This window comes from Asterias amurensis, chromosome 5, assembly GCF_032118995.1.
Source record: "Asterias amurensis chromosome 5, ASM3211899v1".
NCBI classification, from domain to species: domain Eukaryota; kingdom Metazoa; phylum Echinodermata; class Asteroidea; order Forcipulatida; family Asteriidae; genus Asterias; species Asterias amurensis.
The window spans coordinates 13,699,128-13,719,463 of record NC_092652.1 but is presented as its reverse complement, the minus strand read 5'-3'; the positions used below and the strand labels follow the sequence as shown (position 1 = coordinate 13,719,463).

Below are 20,336 nucleotides of genomic sequence, written 5' to 3'. Positions count from 1 at the left end.
TACAGCTAGTTCTGCTAAAATTGCTGAAGATTTTGTCACAGGATGGTTACTTGATGATATACAGGATAAGATTGATCATTGACAGTTTGGTAATGTTAAAGGTGTTTCCACCTCACACTACCTAACCCATTTAATGCATTATCTCTTTCAGGGAGCTGAGGAAAGTGGTAACCTGCGAACGGTGGTTCTTACTGATTTCTCCAAGGCTTTTGACCTTATCGACCATACCCTCTTTATTGAAAAGATCATTGGCCTTGGAGTTCGTGGATCCATCGTTCCCTGGATTTGCATTTTTCTCCAACTCAGACAAGAATGTGTGAAGTACAACAATATTCTTTGTGTTTTTAAAGGGTGGTGTGCCTCAAGGTACAAAATTGGGTCCAGTTGGGTTTCAGATTGTAATTAACGATGCTGCTCAGGGCTCAAAATCTCAGTACTGGAAATACTGACATTTGCTGAGAATCGTAATATTTCTGAGCCTGGCCATCTTCAGAATGACCTGGATTGCTTTCAAAAATGGTCTGATGAAAATTTACTCAGGCATAATCCCAGCAAGTTTCGGGCCCTCCAAGTAAGTTTCAGTAAAGCCCCTCCCCTCAAACTGATCTTAAAATCGGTTCTGAATCTATTACACACACTGACGAGGCTAAAGTTCTTGGCATTGTACTTCAAAGCAAACTTAAATGGGATGCCCAAGTTAACGACATGTTACGCAAAGCGAATAGACGTTTGTTTATGGTTAGAACATTGAAACGTTTTGGTTTTGACTGCAACGAATTAAAAAATTTTTATGAAGGGTATGTGCGATCTACACTAGAATACGCTGATGTAGTTTGGCATTCTGGTTTGACAAAAAACAAAGTGACGACATTGAAAAAACTCAAAAAAGAGCCTGTAGAACCATCTTAGGTCATTCATATCTGTCTTATACTGATGCCTTAGAATTGTGTAATCTTGACTCTTTATCTAACCGAAGGGTGGACCACTGTCGTGGATTTGCGGAGGGTTTGCCTAAATCAGACCGAACCAGTGGTCTCCTCTGCAAGAATACTCACGTGCCCTCTGGGTAATTAGTAAAATTAACACCTGGCACATAATAATGAATGAAACAATGAGAAAACAACTCATGGTCACGATCATTTATAAGGTATAGTAAATTACAGTATATTACTAAAATAATTGTAAAGCATAAAAATGTTGTGATTTAAAATTTTAAAAATGTAATTTTGAGGCATAACTCAATATTTGTGACGGTCATGAACTAAACTGCGCCAATAAAGTATCTAAACACTTACAAATAGTCAGATTTATCGGAACCTGAATTAGTATGCCAAAGAATAATTATTCATTTCTATTCACCGTTAATTTCTGCACATTTTGACACATCTTGTGTTGCGCTACGATGTTGTTTAGTGGATTTATGGACACTTGAGTGGCTTAAGGTCGAATTTCAAAAGTTGCAAAAGCCACTATTCACCCCAATTCCAGAAGGGAACTCACATAAGCATCACACTCAGACAAAATCAAGACAAAAGACACAAACTCGTTTCGTTTACTTGACCATGAAATTTATGGCCGTATCTTTAACTCTAAAACTGCTGATATCCTGTCCTCAATACTTGGTGTGTCCTCCATCATTGTTAACGGCAAGGAGTCGTCTTCTCATACTCCAAACGAGACATCTGATCTGTCCCTGGTCAATCCCCTGCCATTTCCTGATCAGGATGCGTCGCAATCCCTCGAGAGTGGTGTCAGGCTTGATGGACTTGTTCACTTTCTTCTGCTGCAGAAGTCACACTCGGGCGGCCACTCCTTGGCAGGTTGTCCACATTTCCCTGAGCTTGGTAGCCATTCCACACTTTTACTGACCGTCGCTGGTGACGTTCCAACTTGATGAGCTGCAGCTCGAATCGACATAACGGCTTCTATCAAACCAACGATCCGTCCTCTTTCCTGTTTGGTCAGTTGAGCCATCTTTCCTGTTATCTTGAAACACCTTTCCCTGTCTTACCATAATCAGGGATTCTGGCTCTTAACCCATTTTGTTGTATGCCTCCCATCTTTGACCCCTTTGCTTGGTTACTGACAATTATTGCTGATGTTCATCGCAACCGATTTATCCAAAACGCGACAAACAAATCATTTATAAAGGGCGGGCAAAAGAAACGCTGATCTTACTCGTCACAATACAACGTTTTAGCTTGAATAGGGGCTTTTGCAACTTTTGAAATTCGACCTTAAGCCACTCAAGTGCCCATAAATCCACCAAACAACATCGTAGCGCAACACAAGATGTGTCAAAATGTGCAGAAATTAACGGTGAATAGAAATGAATAATTATTTTTTGGCATACTATTTCAGGTTCCGATATATCTGACCATTTGTAAGTGTTTAGATACTTTATTGGCGCAGTTTATTACATATGCCCACAGTCTCTTTTTTATTTAACTTGATCTCTCTTACGTAATACATCCAAATAGCACCCGCCAGCGATCTCATTTCCGCGAGCGTTAGTTCATAAGATCCTTAGACGAAGATCTTACAACAGCGTGTTTATCTTGTCGACAGGTTATTATGTTTTTATATTTAATGCTTACTCTTTGCGTTAATATTGTTTAACCAAATCATTATTATTATTATGTTCCGTTTACCGCCATAGTCTAAGTTGTATGGTTACTGTTCGAAACATTGATTTATTGACTCGTTTGCCCAGGGATGTGAATGCTTGTCTTAAAAAAAGCCTGAAAATTTAAACTGTCTGGAAATGTGAGTCCTATCATTGCGAGCGCAAGCTCGCCTCTTATGGCGTGGGGTCCGGGGCCCGCCTAAGGGCCCCGGAAAAATTTTGAAGTCTAGATGCTCTGTGGTGCATTCTAAGCTTCCTTAGAACACCTGCTTTAATCACTATTTGTTGCACAATTTCAGTGTTTTTAGGAGAGAAAAAAAAATCTCAAATATTGCATTTAACTAAGCTGGGAAACCCTTGTTCAGAATAAGTATAACATTGAAAATAAAACACAAAATCATTGCCAAATTTACTCTGTGTTTAAAATAATCTGCCATTTCCAGTGGCAGACTTCTTTTTGCGTGTAAAGGGAAAAGTGAAATCATACATTGTACTTGTTGTAGCCTTGGGTAAACAGACCCGGACATGATGGTGTCATCACGCATCACAGTAAGTACCTATCACTTTTCTAGCCGCGGTCACTAATTTTTCATAGCAGTTAGCACTAATGCAAATGCATCTCAAGTCCGTCAACAGTGCCCGACTCCTCCAGCCAACTCCAGCGGAATTTATTTTGAACACCTTTTTCCAGGTCTCAAACTGATGGGTCTCCCCTCGGCAAAGTTTGTTTCGACGCCGCCATGCCGATGCGACTGGCTGACGAGACAACAGTCATGACAGTACGAATCCTCAAAAACAGTCGTACGTCGTATGGATTGTATTGGTGTGGCAACACGTACACGTGGACGGACGTTGGCTGGCAAATGCTGCCATATTGTGCACGCAAACCAAAAATAGAAGCTCCAGCGCAGCGTTGATCTTCGTTGCTCTACTAGCATTGGCGACGCGCAATCTCTAAACTGTTCATGCATTTTAAATTTTTAAATTTGCGCAGTTATCACCATGCGTAAAACCACCGCACATTGCGCAGACACAAAACGAGGTCACTGCTACACATTGGGTCTGTTCCCCCATTCCATTAATACGCAAGCACAGCACACGCGTTAATAGGAACTAGACTTGGTGAAAGAAGCACGCTCCTACCCAGTAAAAACAACAAACCGTACGGGTCCAATGTGAGAAAGATCACAACTTATGCGTCTTCTTAGCGTCATTTAATAAAAATCCCATCCGACCCAGCGCTCTGTTTCCACCTCGTTCTCATATATGGCAATACAATTTAATGTAGAACGTTCATCATAAAACCAATCAAATACATTTCGACATGCAAAACTCAACATGAATAATTAATAAGCACAATCTACCCCCCGATTTTCTCAACGGATTCACATGATTCACGTTGGTTGACTTTTTGAGTCGAAAAAGCCGGAAATCCGGCAAAAGCCGGAGAAATCACATCCCTATTTGCCATGGATAACGGAGTCAAACAAGGAGTTACCCTTAGGTCATGCTCAATGCCTTAACACAAGTTATGTCTTCGTATTGTGAATTACATTGGGACAAGCCAGTCCCTTCAGTTAAAATATATTTAAGTTCCTTTAATTAAGTAAGCTCTGTTTTGGATCCAGCTTACGCTTAGTTTATATTTGACTTTGATTTCCAAGATGGCGGACGACGCCCAGAATTATGGCGTTAACTGCAGGGAGAACTGTTTGTTTATTTATTAGTTTTTATTTAATGTTCATAAAAGTTCATAACACTGGTGGAGAATCCCGGTTTAAACAACACAACGTCATCTATTTTAAGCACCGGAGCCGGAACCAGCACCCGGCACTGCACCAGAGCCCGGTCGGCACCAGAGCCCGGTCGGCACCAGAACACGGTCGGCACCAGAGCCCGTTCTGTTTCTCGCAGCCCACTGAACCCCCAAACCTGCCGTCCAAAGGACTGGACAAGCACCGGTGAATTGTGAATTGACTTCCAACCTCGGATCCTGAGTCAGAACAAGATTGAACAACAGAACTGACAGCGAAGCTACTATTCATTATGGACAAACTGTGCATAGATGATTCAAGCAACTATTCTTGAATTTAAAACTGCGGAGTATTTGCTACCGGTAGCAAAAGCAGCCCAAAAACAACAACACTGAACTGATGAGTCTTGTTGCTACCTATCCCTGGTAGTAACCACAGGAATTCTGATTCACAATTAAACAATTTTACTTGCAGTGTTGTACTAATTGAACCACTTGTAACTTTGGCATTGTGTAAAACCATTACTGGCACCAAGCCAAACCACAGATTAAAGTGTTTCACTGTTATATCTCTTTTGTATTGCAATTACTGCGCTCAAGTGAAATGCATCTCAAAAGTCAAAAGAGTCACGCCTCATTAAAGCCATTGGACACTTTCGGTAAACACTATTGTCCAAGGCCCACACTTCCTGTATCACAACTTCTGTATAAAATAACAAACCTGTGAAAATTAAGGCTCAATTGGTCATCGGAGTCGGGAGAAAATAATGGGAAAACCCACCCTTGTTTCCACACGTGACGCCGTGTCATGACATGTGTTTAACATAAATCAGTAATTCTCGATATCGAGAATTTATTGTTTTAATGTTTTCTCAAAAAGTAAAGCATTTCGAGGAATAATATTTCGAGAATTGATTGTTTTAATGTTTTCTCAAAAAGTAAGCATTTCATGGAATAATATTTCAAGAAAAGTCTTTCACCATGTTTTTTTATTTTTTGAGTATCTACATGCATATAATCATAAAACGCAGACAATTTAATGGGATCATATTGGCGCGTGGATTTCTAGACGACGCAAAATCGCCCGAAATAGGCAGTATTTGACCTTTGTTATATTGGTGGGCCAACATGATCCCAATTATTTTTCAATTGAAATCTCAACACTCAACTTAACCAAATACAAGAAAACATTGATGGGATCTTGTTGGCACAGAAAAGCGAATGTTGTGCCAACTCAGCCAAAATGTGTGGAATGGCAATACTTTAGAAAACTTTCAAAAAATCTTTTGACATGCAAGTTGCAGAGATCCCAAGATTCTTTTTTCATTTGTCATTAGATGAAAACTGTTCCAACACCCGGTTGTCATTAAAAAAAATTTGATGTTGGCACACGAGGTTACGGAGTGTGCGAAAACGCAATATATTGGTAAAATTTGAACTTTAACCTCTATTATCTCACTGCGCCCACGAGATACCACGCACTTTGCACTTCAATTTGTTTAAGGGATGTAAGCCCATGAATCACACCCCCCCCCCCCCCCCCTAATTTGGTACATTATAAGAGGCAGGGACTCTTAAACTACCACGGCCCACGGCCACAAGGCAAACGAACCATGCCCAGAAAGACCAAGCCCTATAGACGAGAAATCTGCAAAGTCATTCCAGAGCCGCACCACACCAAATTACCAGCAACTTATTGGGCCAAACAATGAAGGCACCGTCGACATACATGGACAAAATTGCACTGCTCTCATCGATTCAGGCTCGCAAATAACTTCCATCACTGAAGACTTATGGAAAACCCACCCATCGTTACAGAATCTAGAACTGAATGAAGTGAACGTCTCCATCGAAGGTGCCAGTGGCCAGAATGTTCCTTATCTTGGTGTAGTACCAATTTCTATCTCCATCATGGGCAATACATGAAGATGTCCCAGCATTCGTAGTACATGTACCAATTGACAGCTACCGAAAGAATGTTCTTGTTTTGATTGGTACCAATGTCATTCGAGCGTCCAGAGACGACCAGTGCGAAGCTAGAGGACAAAACAAGAAGTTGGGGCCGAAAGTAACGCTTGGCAGACAGCGTATATGAACACAACAGATCTTGACATGGGTGACCCACAGGAAGATTGGTAAATGCAAACTACGTTGGCCGATTTCCACGAGTCATTCCATCTGGAAAAGAAGTTGATGTAATCTGCAAAGCACTCTTAATCCAAATGGTCACACCTACACTGTAATCTCCGAGTTGGTAACATAGTTGCAGATGTTGATCGAAACCGGAGAATTCCTATGGGCGATTCCGCGGTAACACGCGTTACGCTTTTGAGGGTCCTTCATCATTCTCCATTCTCTGGCTGCAAGACTACTTTGATTTAAGTGTTGATCTTTTGTATTTTAAAACCTGAATATCTAGGCTAGATCCCCATGTTCACACAAAAGTGAAAGATCAACTGGTTTAGCTGAGAGAGCTCTAAGAAAATCGGTAACACGCGTTACGCTGAATGGAAAGACCAAAAAAATACCAAACTTCATTTCAACTTTGTCCTAAAACTAACCAGTCTACTACAAAATTGTTTCTACTGTCATCAAGTACTATGCTTAGGTTTATTATACCAAAACAATTACAATAATCCAAGTGTAACTTTTTTAGTAAATTGCAAAATAGTCGGTAACACGCGTTACGGTAACACGCGTTACAATTTTTCCAAGCTACATGTTTATATGTTATTTCAATTGTTGAGTTACAAATTCTCAAAAAATATCAACCAGTATCAGTTGCACATCATATTTAAAAAGCAAAAAATTAAATAGAACTTTTTCTTAACGTTTTGCTCTACATATCACAAAATTTAAGGTAACACGCGTTACGGTAACATGCGTTACAATTTGTCTTGCTACATTATTGATGTTATTTCAATTGTTGAGTTACAATTTCTCAAATTTATCAACCAATATCAGTTGCACATCATATCTGAAGAGCAAAACAGTAGCTATAGACCTTTTTATTCATTTATTTTTTTAGTTGCTCTACATATCCCAAAATTTGTAGTGCATGCGTTACGCTCTCTGAGAGTACCTCAAACCAAGTGTTGACACAAGTGTACATTGAGTTATATTGAAATTTTACATATTTTTTCTGAAAGAATTCTGCCCATACTTGCTCTCAATTATGCTTTTTTAAAGAAAATTGATACTGACTATAAAAATAGGTCAAATTGATAAAACCATAAAAAAACATTACTTTTTTCCCACCAAAGTGCACTATTGGAAAAGTAATTTTTTTCACAGAATTTTTTTTCCGAACAGAATAAAAAAAATTCCCCTGACACTTGGACATGTTTGGAATGATATAAAGAAAAAAATTCAATTCTGGGAGCAATTTCATTTTTCTAAGAAATTCCACCTTTTCATGGAATCGCCCCTATATGCCTTTGCAATATTACCGCCAAGCCCATCACAATTAGACGTAACTGTAAGCTTGCACAATTAGACGCAATTGTAAGCTTGCACAAGTTTCCTCCATCATCCATGTGGACAACAAATCTCTACCCATGCAACCACTGGAGCATGCACAGGACAGACGAGGCATGGCAGAAACTGCAGATAGTCTCCACCATCCAACTAATGATCTCACTTCATACTAGTCTCCATCCAACTGATGATCTCCTTCACACTCGTCTCCATCCACCAAAACCCAAACAGCCAACAGTATAGGCAAAAGCAGAAATCCCTTCTTTGGACTTATCCTATGCCAAGCTTGATAATGACACACAGAGAGAACAACTAGCAGCTCTTTATGACAAACAGGCCGATGTATTCTCCGTCAATTCACTGGTTTATGGGTGCACTTCCACAATCAAGCACACCATACCACTGATAGACGCCCAACCATTCCGTCTCCCTCACCGTTGTATACCACCAACACAGTACCAAGCCGTAAGAGAACATCTTAAAGGTATGAAAAGGGTTAGGAGCCATCCGTCGTAGCTGTTCTCCATATGCCTCTCCGATGGTAATAGTCCACAAGAAAGACGGGTCGCTTCGAATATGCATTAACTATAGACAGTTGAACAACAGGACTGTGCGTGACGCATTTCCTCTTCCGAGAATAGAAGAAGCATTGGATGCACTAGGCAGTGCAACTTTCTTCACGACACTGGACTTGACGTCAGGGTACTGGCAGGTGGAAGTTGAAAAGTGATGATAAGGCTAAAACTGCGTTTACCACCCCAATGGGACTCTATGCGTGTAACCGTATGCCGTTTGGTCTGCAGATCGCCCCAGCCACCTTCCAACGCCTGATGTTATCATGCCTAGGTGACAAGAACTACTCAACCGTTCTACTCTACCTGGACGACATAATAGTCTTTTCGTCAACATTTGAGGAACATCTCAAGCGCCTTGACCAAGTATTCTCATGTCTTCGTCAGCATGGTTTGAAAGTAAAGCCATCGAAATGCCACCTCATGCAAGAAAAGAAATATCTGGGTCACATTGTCTGAGCGAAGGGCATATCTGCTGATCCAGAGAAGATATCACAAGTCAGTGGTTGGCAGACACCCTCTAACCGAAAGGAACTTCAATTTTTTTTATAGGTTTCACTGGGTATTACAGACGCTTCATAAAGGGCTACTCCGACATCATAGCACCACTCTACAAATCAACAACTGGTGAACCGAAACGTAAGAAAAGAGGTACAAAAAAACAAGAAGCATGATCCTCCACCTCCATTCATATAATGGACAACAGAACATCAACAATTATTATTATTGTAAAAGTTCATAAGACCCTTAGGCGAAGACCTTATCACAGCGTGTTTATCTTCGTCAACAGATTCATGAGGAGTGCTAATAAAATACTGGAAACAGCTTAAACAGAACAGCCGAGTCAAACGTATCTTGAATATAGTCAGAGGGGTCACGTATTATATCAGAGGCGATGTCTTTTCTGTAATAGAAAGAGGGCGTTTAGTTTTGTGGTATTGTATTGCTCAGAAGCATTCAATGTTACTTGCATTCATTACACGTTAAACAACAATACTGTAAAAAGGAATCGATATGACCGTTTGTGGATGCACTTACATGTAAGGCTGGAGTCGTGCAATGTGTACATCATGATAGTAACATTACTCAGCACTTTCTTCAGATTGTTTACGATTAAATCTAAACCAAGAAAATCTCAACAGATGTGTGCTGGCTGGTTAGACAGTCCAGAAACATTCAGCGATATTTTGAGGAAGATAAATATTTGTTCACCGTCCCACCAGGCTATCAGTTTTGGTGACTTTAGTAATCTAAAGACATTTTCACTGGTCTCGGGCCAGCAAACCACCGTTAAGGCCAGGTCCCACTGCAGCGATAACGATAACGATAACGATAACGACGCAAAGAGAACGCACTCTATTGGTTGAATGATCGTGTTAGGGCCAATGAAAAGTTTCAGAAAAGTGCAAATTCCGTTTGACAAAACATGAATACCGTTTCAGGCACAAAAAATTCCGTTTCATGTTTTTTAATTAGATAAAAGGTTGTTAAATACCCATGCTTTTTTAGTTTAACAAAAAGATCCTTAACAAAGAATGCAATTGCAATAGTTTTGGCCTAAAGCAGTATGAAAAAAAAGATGAAAAAAATCATTTTTTTTTTTTTTTTTCTCTAAAACTGAAATCCCGTTTTCCGTTTCAAAGGGCGAATTCCGTGAATTCCGTCCGTTTTCCGCGACCGTGGGAAAATCATTGGCCCTAGCGTGTGCGTATTCTGCGTAGAGCAATTCAACCAATTCAATGCGTTCTCTGTGCGTCGTGATCGTTATCTTTGTCAATATCGCTGCAGTATGAGGCGCTGTTCACAAAACTTTGGTTTTTTTTATGCAATGTCAAGAAATATGATTGGGGCTGGGCCAGGCAAATTCTAAAATTAAGGTCATCAACAGTTCCTGATCAATGTTGGGTAATCCACTAGTGCTTAAGAAAAGCTGCAAGATTGATATAATTATTACTTTTTAATGTTAGAAATTCAATATGAAGAAAAAAACAATTCAAAATGCATTTTTCTGTTTGGGGATGAAGTCTATTTTTGAGACAGTACTGTTAACTACAGGATACATTTGCCCAAGTTTTTACCCGAAATAAAAAGACAAATTTTGGCCCTGATCAAAACCGAAAGGAAAATATTCTGAGACCCCTGAAAAAATGAAATTTTGAGGGCAAAAAATATGGTAAAAATTTTGATTTTGCAAGTTCTAAAAACATACTCTAGTGCACATTCTTAAAATAGCACAAGGGTGAACTTTTTAGCAATATTTTTTTGTCTCAAGTAAAGCCAAGGATGATACTTTGTAATGATGTAAAAGGTTTTATGAAATATATTTGTTTTTTGGTGGGGTGGAGTTGTAAATATTAACTAAAAAAAAAACAGTTTTTCAGACCCCAAAATCGGCCTAAAGTGGCCTAAACACAAATGAACTGTTACCATGGCAACGTGTTATATTATGATTTGAAATGTAAATGTTGTTTATTTGGACCCCAAGTCCATACCATCCACAAAGTATAAGAAAAATATTCCTTTTTTTTTTTTTTTTTACCGTGGACACGTATGTCGATATTATGTGAAAAGATCCTTAAAAAGATATTTTTCACGTTTTGGGGAAAAAAATCTAGTTTTGAGGCAGTACTGTCACAACAGGATACAATTGCCCAAGTTTTTGACACCAGATATGGAAAGACCAATGTTGGCCCTAATCACAGCCGAAAGGAAAATTTTCTGAGACCCCTGGCAAGTTGACATTTTGGGGTCCAAAAATAGGGTAAAAATGTCGATTTTGCAAGTTCTAAAAACATACTGTAATGCATGATGCAAAAATAGCACAAGGGTAATATATAAAGCAATAATTTTTTTTCTCAAGGAAGGCCAAGGATGATACTTTGTAGTGATATAAAAGGTTTTTTGAAATAATGTTGCATTTTGGTGGGGTGGAGTTGTAAATATGAGCTAAAAACCAGTTTTTCAGACCCCAAAATCGGCCTAAAATGGCAAAAAAACAAAATGAGCCGTAACCATGGCAACGGGCTATATATAGAACTGAAAATGCAATTTTGTTTACTTGCACCCCAAGGCCCTTCCACCCACAAAGTATAAAAAAAATTAATTTTTTGACCGTGAGCAACTATGTCAATTATTTACCTGAACTGACTCTTATAATGCACTAAATATATTGAAGGGAACTGTCAAAACAATACATCTTTTGATAAAAGCAGCACAATCAAAACAGGCATGCAACTGCCCGTAAAAAAAAAAAAGAGGAACATTTTCAAAAGGCACAACGCAAGTGCGGAGCGAGGCAGCCGAAACACCAAGAGACATGATACCCACAGTGGTACCCTAGAAAATGTGGAGGTTTATTATGCTCTTAGGTGCATTGTTAGCATGTACTAGGCTTATTTTACATGATTGTAGTTGTACACTGTTGTTGCCAGGCATATATTAGGCTTTAAAAAAAAAATCTGATTTTTTTTTTTTTTTTTTTTTTTTTTTTCCCACTTAAAAAAAAAAACGCTGAAGAGTTGCATGCCTGATCAAAACAGACAAGAAATGGGATGATGTCAAATGATTACCAGTACCTCCTCATTAGGACTTGGTGGGATGTTGTGCAAGTGATGAAGAAGAAAATCCTCCATGTTGAGAACTACATGAACATACGCCCTTCAACTTCAATCTGAAAAACAATTGTTGTAAATAAACAGTATGAAAACACACAAGCACTGGTGGAGTACAGTAATTAATACATAATGTAAGTGTCCATGTCAGTGTTCTAGCTAGAGGGTTTTGAGTCCCTGCTAGTTTATAGTCCCTGCTAGTTTATAATCATAATAGTGAGCATATGTATGTAGTAAGCAAAGCGAGTGTACCGTTTTTATGAACTGGGATCCAGGGCCTTCTTAAGCTTATGGGCAATACTATGGTCAGTCACATTACACTTTTCTGTGTCATTTCTTTATCTTGGTGCTACATGTACAGTAATACAGTTATGATTAAAGGTAGTTCTCAAAACGGGAATGTGTACATGTACATCGTAAAAACTTGTTACAATGAGCGATTACAAGCAAGTTCGAGCAGGTTCGAGTGATAACATGTGATTACGGGCGGGATCGAGCGGGAGCGAGTGTTTTGGGGAGTACCCCATTTACCACGTTGAATGAGGGCTAACGAGGAGCATTCATGCGTAAAAAAATGACCTGAAGAGAATTCTTCAATGGCCCTAAAGAGAATTCTTCAATGGTCCTGAAGAGAATTCTTCAGTGGTGCCCGACGGATCTGAATGTAGTTAATGTGTAAACATGGTCCATTAAGTCTTCTGCCGACCACACAAAGCACAACTGACTTGTGCCGACCACACAAAGCACTGTCAGAAAATCTTATCCATCTTTTTAATAATTATCCGTTCTCAGACTTTCGAGAATTGTTAACAACAAGTTTTATACAGAGAATGTCTGAACTTTTGTCCATCTTTTTGTTAATAATAATTGTTGTAAAAGGGACATTTGCAGTTGGACAACAATTTTGTTAAAATTGAAAAAGAACGCCCATATACTTTGTCTTTTACATAATGATCCTGTTCAGAGACTTTGAAGTATACTTTGCTCACAAAATGTTTTTAAAAACGTTCACAATCCCATCTTTTTAAAAATAATTGGGCGTTGTGGGACATTTGCATTTGGAACAAAAGAACGTCTGTACTCCATCTTTTTAATAACAATCCTGTTCTGAGACTTTCAGTCTTGTTAACAAAAATTTTATTTATAAAAAATGTCCAAACTCACATCTTTTTAATAATAGTTGTCGTTATTGGACATTTGCAGCTGGACAATAATTTAGTTAAAAGGAAAATAAAGAACGTCCATACTCCCGTCTTTTAAAAAATAATCCTGTTCTGAGACTTTCGAGTATTTTTAACACAATGTTTTATAATAGAAAATGTACGAACTTCCGTCTTTTAATAATGTCTTTTTAATAATAACTTTCAGTGTGGGACATTTGCAGTTGGACAATAATTTTGTTAAAATTGAAAAAAGAACGTCTGTACTCTGTCTTTTTAAATAATAATCGTGTTCTGAGACTTTCAAGTGTTGTTAACAAAATGTTTTATACATATAAAAATAGAGAATGTCGGAACTCCTGTCTTTTTAATAATAGTTGTCGTTGTGGGACAGTTGCTGTTGGACAATAGTTTTGTTAAAATGGAAAAAAGATCGTCTGTACTCTGTCTTTTTAAAAATAATCCTGTTCTGAGACTTTCAAGTATTGTCAACAAAATGTTTTATATAGAATGTACGAACTCCCTTCTTTTTTAATAATAATAATTGGGCGTAATAATAATAATTGGGCAATTGGACAATATTTTGGTTAAAGGGTCTATTTACTTTTTCCTAACAAAAAAACACAATGTCCACAGTGTCCGAAGATTGTGATAGTAGAAAGCTTCCCTTGAAATTTTACTTACTGAGGTGCTGTAGTTTTTTTTAAATTAGTAAAACAAATAATTTCGTCTCAATTTTAGCATGTAAAAACGTATTAACCAGTTATGCTATGGTTTTGGTATAATATCTTAACTGGTTAATGGGATTTTACATGCTAAAATAATTTTCGTCTCAAGAGACGAAAATTATTTTGTGACTTGTTTTACTCATTTCTCAAAAACTACACAACCTCAGCTAGTAATACTTGAAGGGAAGCTTTCCACTATCATTATCTTCAAACCCTGTAAGTTTTATGTAAATCTATGGACATTTTGAAAAAGTACCCGAACCCTTTAAATGATACTTTAAAGAATGTCTGTACTCTGTCTTTTTAATAATAATCTCGATCTGAGACTTATGAGTATTGTCAACAAAATGTTTTAACCGATGTCATTTCAAAAAGGGAGCTAAACGCTTCTGGACTAAATCTTCTGTGGTGTTGTTCTCAATGGCACATTGAAAACAGTTCGAGAAACATGGCAACAAACAGATCAATATATATTGTTGGCTGCAACCACATCAGACCAAGCAAGTGCACCACAGACAATTCAGACCAAGCAAGTGCATCACAGACAATGCAAACCAGAAGGTGTTTAGTAATCACAGACAATGCAAACCAGAAGGTGTTTAGAAAGGCATGGGTCAGTATACAATTGTTGCACGCTGTGACAGGTTCCATGGCGTTTTGTACACTTGAGGGGGGAAATGGCACCCGAGGCAAGTACTGAGTATACAGTGCTAACACACATCGGTGTATGGGTAAAAAAAAAAAAATTAATATTCTTTATCCCCGATGCAAATTTAGTATTCTTTCACCTTCCAGTATTCTTGAGAATACTTCTTGTGGCAGTCGACAAAATGAACGTCAGGAAATTTTAGACACGACAATATCTGGTTCCGAAAACGCAAAGTAAACTAAATTTTACACAATTTTACTGCATCTTTTTCCAAGATATTTTTGTTTCATAAGAATTATTATTAATTCTTCTGGAAAACTGAAACCTTGTTTGATTTGAACGTAAGGTTAACATTATCAAATGGTGAGTTATTTACAGCTACTTTTCACACACAAACAGATACGTTTTACAAAACTGCCATTTTGTTGACAGACAGGACTCGCTAAAAATATGACTAGCTAAACATGCTCAGATACGGTCCTACTAAAAGCCGACAACAAGCCGACAACGCCGACAACAAGTCCAGAGCGCCGACAACACACCGCCAACAAATTTTAAATACCTAAAAAATGGAAAATAAACCAACTACGTGTGCTTTGTAATATAAATAACAATTTAATGGAAAAACTTCACAAAAAGTGTGAATTTTTAACCAGAAAAAAAACTTAACTTGCACAGAACGCGGTCGGATGCCATCTTGGCTTCAAAACCATGTTTGTTGTCGGCTTTTAAGTAGGACCCTCAGATATGATGTACGTCCTAGCCCAACTTGTTTGGCCAAGGCTAGCTGTTCCTCAGCTAGCCTTGCTTGGCCACACAAGTGGGGCTACTGTACGTCTACTTCTAGAAACTATAAAGGCTACCCTGTGAGCCTTATAGGGGTCTCATATTTAGGGCCTCCTTAACGCTATACGTTTTTCAAATCAGCGTTGATGGGTGAAAGTTTTACGACCGTTAGCCAGCCAGAACTGAAGTTTCCTGTGTTCCCCACCCTACTCAATATACATTCATAATGCTTGCATTTCCTTTTTGTTGAGTGAAATTTAAAAAAAATGTCAAAAAATACAATTTTCTGCTCGGTACTCACTGTTGTTTTTCTGCCGCATCGCACGTCTTTTGCCTTCTCATTGTGCAGCCTGTACTACATGTAGATCGACGAACTGCCGAGCCGCGGCAGAGTCGGACTAAACCATTCTGTGAAAGGAGTGTTACAAACCCGTGCGGCAGTGCGTGGGCCCTTTATGCTAGAACGGCGGGTATTATTGTAAACGAACAGCACACGCACTGCCACACGGGTTTGTAACACCCCTTTCACAGAATGGTTTAGTCCAACTCGGTCGTGGCTTGGCAGTTCAGCGAGTAGGCTGGTGTACAGCACTTGGTGGTCCAGTGACCAAAAGATAAAGCGTTGAGCATTATTGAGAAGTCAAAAAACGTGCGATGCGGCAGGAAAACAACAGTGAGTACCGAGCAGAAAATTTTATTTTTTGACGATGTTTTTTAATTTCACTTAACAAAAAGGAAATACAAGCATTACGAATTCATATTGAGTAGGGTGGGGAACACAGGAAACTTCAGTTCTGGCTGGCTAACGGTCGTAAAACTTTCACCCATCAACGCTGATTTGAAAAACGTTTAGCGTTAAGGAGGCCCTAGGACCCTCAGATATGATGTACGTCCTAGCCCAACTTGTTTGGCCAAGGCTAGCTGTTCCTCAGCTAGCCTTGGCCTAGCCCACCTTGTTGAGCTGTTAATGGCTCCGCTTTTAACATCGGTCTCATCAATGTCACCATTACAGCCCACCTTCGATAAACGCTAAGTTTTCAAAGGTCGCAAAATGCGAGGTAGTTTGATTGCAAATTTCTCCCATTTAAAAAAGTCCTATACTACTCCAACATACCTCATTTTATTCCTTACATCTGTGGAATTACTATAACACATAACAGGGCTTACTAAATGATGACTTTGTCCAGATGTGATGATTTGAAAATTGAAAATTTGAAAATTGTTTTTAATGATTCTCCTCTTGCTGGACGTGAGAAGTCAGGGCACCAGGCAAATCTTGCAAGTCATGAATATCCAAGAGGTAATGTCACGTGACGCGGTATGGCTACGCTGATTTATCAATTTGTGTGGTGTACAAAGTAAATATGAATATGTATGAGGTGACATTGCGCGATGGTAGTTTCCAGATACAGCGCATCGCTACGTCACCTTAAACATATTAATTTTTTACTGTACACACGCACAAGCCTAGCGATCATGACGTCACCTTATGGATATTCATGACTTGCAAGATTTGCCGGGCGCCCACGATCAACAGGGGGAGAATCATTAAAAGATGGCGGCGCCCTAGAATAGTCACGTTAAATGTCATTTTTGTACATGTTTTTTTTTTACCAATTTTCAAATCATCACATCTGGACAAAGTCATCATTTAGTAAGCCCTGTTATGTGTTATAGTAATTCCACAAATGTAAGGAATAAAATGAGGTACATGTATGTTGGAGTAGTATAGGACTTTTTTAAATGGGAGAAATTTGCAATCAAACTACCTCGCATTTTGCGACCTTTGAAAACTTAGCGTTTAAGACATGTATCGAAGGTGGGCTGTAATGGTGACAGTGATGAGACCGATGTTAAAAGCGGAGCCATTAACAGCTCAACAAGGTGGGCTAGCCTTGGCCACACAAGTGGGGCTACTGTACGTCTACTTCTAGAAACTATAAAGGCTCCCCTGTGAGCCTTATTATAGGGGTCTCATATTTAGGGCCTCCTTAACGCTATACGTTAGGGTGGGGAACACAGGAAACTTCAGTTCTGGCTGGCTAACGGTCGTACAACTTTCACCCATCAACGCTGATTTGAAAAACGTTTAGCGATGTTAAGGAGGCCCTAACCCCTATAATAAGGCTAACAGGGGACCCTTGATAGTTTATAGAAGTACTGTCTGCCATGCCCTGCTGTACATGAGGCTGTACGAGTACGAGTGGATGCCATCTTGGCTTCAAAACCATGTTTGTTGTCGGCTTTTAAGTAGGACCCTCAGATATGATGTACGTCCTAGCCCAACTTGTTTGGCCAAGGCTAGCTGTTCCTCAGCTAGCCTTGCTTGGCCACACAAGTGGGGCTACTGTATGTCCATGCCCTGCTCAGCTGCTGTATCCTCTGCTTACCAATTTTCACGCTATTATGCCTTTTTCTTTGAATTGGGAAAAAAATAATGATGCCATATATCAACCGATGCCCTAATTATCTTCATTTGTTAATATTAAGTATGCAAACATGTATTAAAACTTGATGGACATTGAAATGTTCACACCACACACCGATCTTCGATGACTTCAACTGGCCCCATTTGTTTTGAGTTTTTCCTGTTTTCACGGCAAACGAGAAAGTATGGTTTCCCGGTGAAGCCATACATGGAAGAAACATCTGCAGTGACTAAAAGTGTTCTTTGAGACTCTGTGTATGACTGTATAGCCAGCAGTTGCCTTCATTTTATTCAAAATATTTTTTTATAATTAATTTTTAAAATTACCATGGAAACTTGCAAAAAATAAAAAAATATAAACAATATAACAGTGTTGTAGCTAGGACATTTTTAGTGGTGGGCGCAGCTGAATTTAAACTTGGTCAGAAATTGCGAGCAGTTCGCACGTACTTTGTTGTAAAAAGGATCGTTTTCAGGGCTAAATATTAACATTCCAATCGTGCCAAATGCACATTATGTAAGATTCAAGAATCACAATTTTTAAGTATAATGATAATTGTAATTACAAAAATGTGGTAATACAAAATAATTGTGATGCATTTGTTGAGAACAGACTGTTTTTGAAATAGTTTCTGCTGTTTGCAGCGATGAAGTTGAACTTGAGCTTTGAAGGTGGAGTAACTGTCTCGATAGTCTCAGGTACAGTTTCATTCTCAGCACTAACTGAAGCTGCACGAGATACTTTTATATCATCTTCCAATCTTTTCCCGTTTTCCAAAAAAGTCATCCAGCTTACCGTACGTTGCGAGGCCATCTTAAAATTTACACAGATCTCATTTAAGTTAAAAACCCAGCGCGCTGTCACACGTGTGGACGAAGCGAACGTGTTTACATGCCTACATCCGGGACACGCGAATTCGTACACTAGACTTTACACTTGTACTGTTGTGTGGCGATACTGTTTGTGTGTACATGTAATGCGTGAAATCCCCGCGAAAAACCCACAACTAGACTTGTAGTGCACTCTATGGTCCACCACACTTTGTACACCTCATGTACATGGTGTACATGATTCATGTACATGTACATGTACATGTACACGGTACCAGCACACACTGCGTCCGTATGTACTGCTTGCTGTCAGACTGGCCTTCTATACAATGCACTAGCTATAGTTCGTTTCAATAAAAACGTCGGGGCACATTTCACGAAGAAAACTTCACTGCAAGAGGCAAGTTACGTGTGAAACACGTTTGAGATTTTTATTACTCGAAATTCCGGCTCAAAAAATTAAAAACTGCATTTAAAATTACATAATTCGAAAAACAATACATTTTAGTCTTGCAATGTGATAAAAATCGACAAAACTTTTTTTTTTCTTTTTTTTTCGGGAAATTTTGTGGTGGGCGGCAGTCTGTTTTTCAGCTGAAGTGCCGGGCGGAAATTGTCAGTGCCGGGCAGGCCCGCCCACCGCCGCCCACCGTGGCTACAACGCTGCAATATAAAAAGTGTGAATAATTACTGGCTTCCAAATCTGATTTTTATTTATTTTTTTAATATTTTTTTTCTTAATATTTATAATAAAGCGTATAAATAAACAGTGATAATTGAATCAACAAGCTGATGTTTAAATTTTAATATTAATAATAGTATTGATACGAGGGTTACAAAATAAAAATCTCAAAAAATATTAGAAAATGATATAAGGCACATGGCTTCTTTAAGCCTCGGTATTTTTTTTCGAGAATGCTCAGCAAAACATTGAGTCACATGATTTTGATCATCATGAATTGAAATAGCGTTTGATGAAACTTTTTCGGAGGGCAAATATTTTTATATGGCCTCAACATTATGACATATTTTTGTACCATGTATGTAGAACTAGAAATGCCTAAAGTACCAAACTTTTTGCATTTACAAGTGCAAATGACCAGTGGAGCCTTACGTGTTTCTAAGTTTTGGTCAAGGGAGAGGAGACTCTTTGCTTGGCAAATAAAACCACAAATTTTGTATCTAGGGACTGTTTACATCGCGCACAGAGAGGTAAAAGATTTGCCACGATTTTAGGGACACCTCGAAAACAGGACCTCCTACGAGGCTGTACGAGCGGGTTGGCAGTTTCAAACCGAATGAATGTGTCCACTTACCTCTTAACTTTCACCCAGTGCTTTGGCTGTTGAAATTACTAACATATTTCAAAAGTTATTGCAAGTAATCTATTTAAATTTGCTCCGAATTACTTCCGTAGTGTGTCACATCATGGTCACATCCCTGTCCTTACTCTACACACACTGTCACATACACAGAGACTAAGAGAGCAGTGTCATACTCTAGCTGGCTGCTGAACGCGGTTTCTGTGGGTACGCATAAAGGCCCTGTGGAAATGAACGTCTAGGTACCGTAATTTTGACAGCACCCGACTATACCCAACCCGTGGGCAAAGCAAGTGAAATATTAGCGGGAAGATAACCAATTTTAAACAATCACCAACATACTGTCTGCTTGTATTTGTAACTGTTTGGTGGCCAAATAAAGAAAAGGAATAA

The 20,336-nt window shown here is 38.9% G+C and overlaps 1 protein-coding gene across 2 annotated transcripts in view; it reads right to left on the bottom strand.

Annotated features, from left to right (window-relative positions):
- Window positions 1-20,132, bottom strand: part of LOC139936992 (ataxin-7-like protein 3) — a 184,098-nt gene extending 163,966 nt beyond the window's left edge. Inside the window, exons 1-2 of one of the 2 annotated variants that reach the window (XM_071931905.1) lie at window positions 19,938-20,132; window positions 12,004-12,098 (exon numbers count right to left, since the gene is read on the bottom strand). In XM_071931905.1, coding sequence (XP_071788006.1) covers window positions 12,004-12,060 — 57 coding nt within the window. In that variant the 5' untranslated portion in view covers window positions 12,061-12,098; window positions 19,938-20,132. The remainder of the gene's footprint in view (window positions 1-12,003; window positions 12,099-19,937) is intronic. The other variant, XM_071931904.1, reaches the window with a different exon arrangement.
- Window positions 20,133-20,336: the final 204 nt, after the last annotated feature.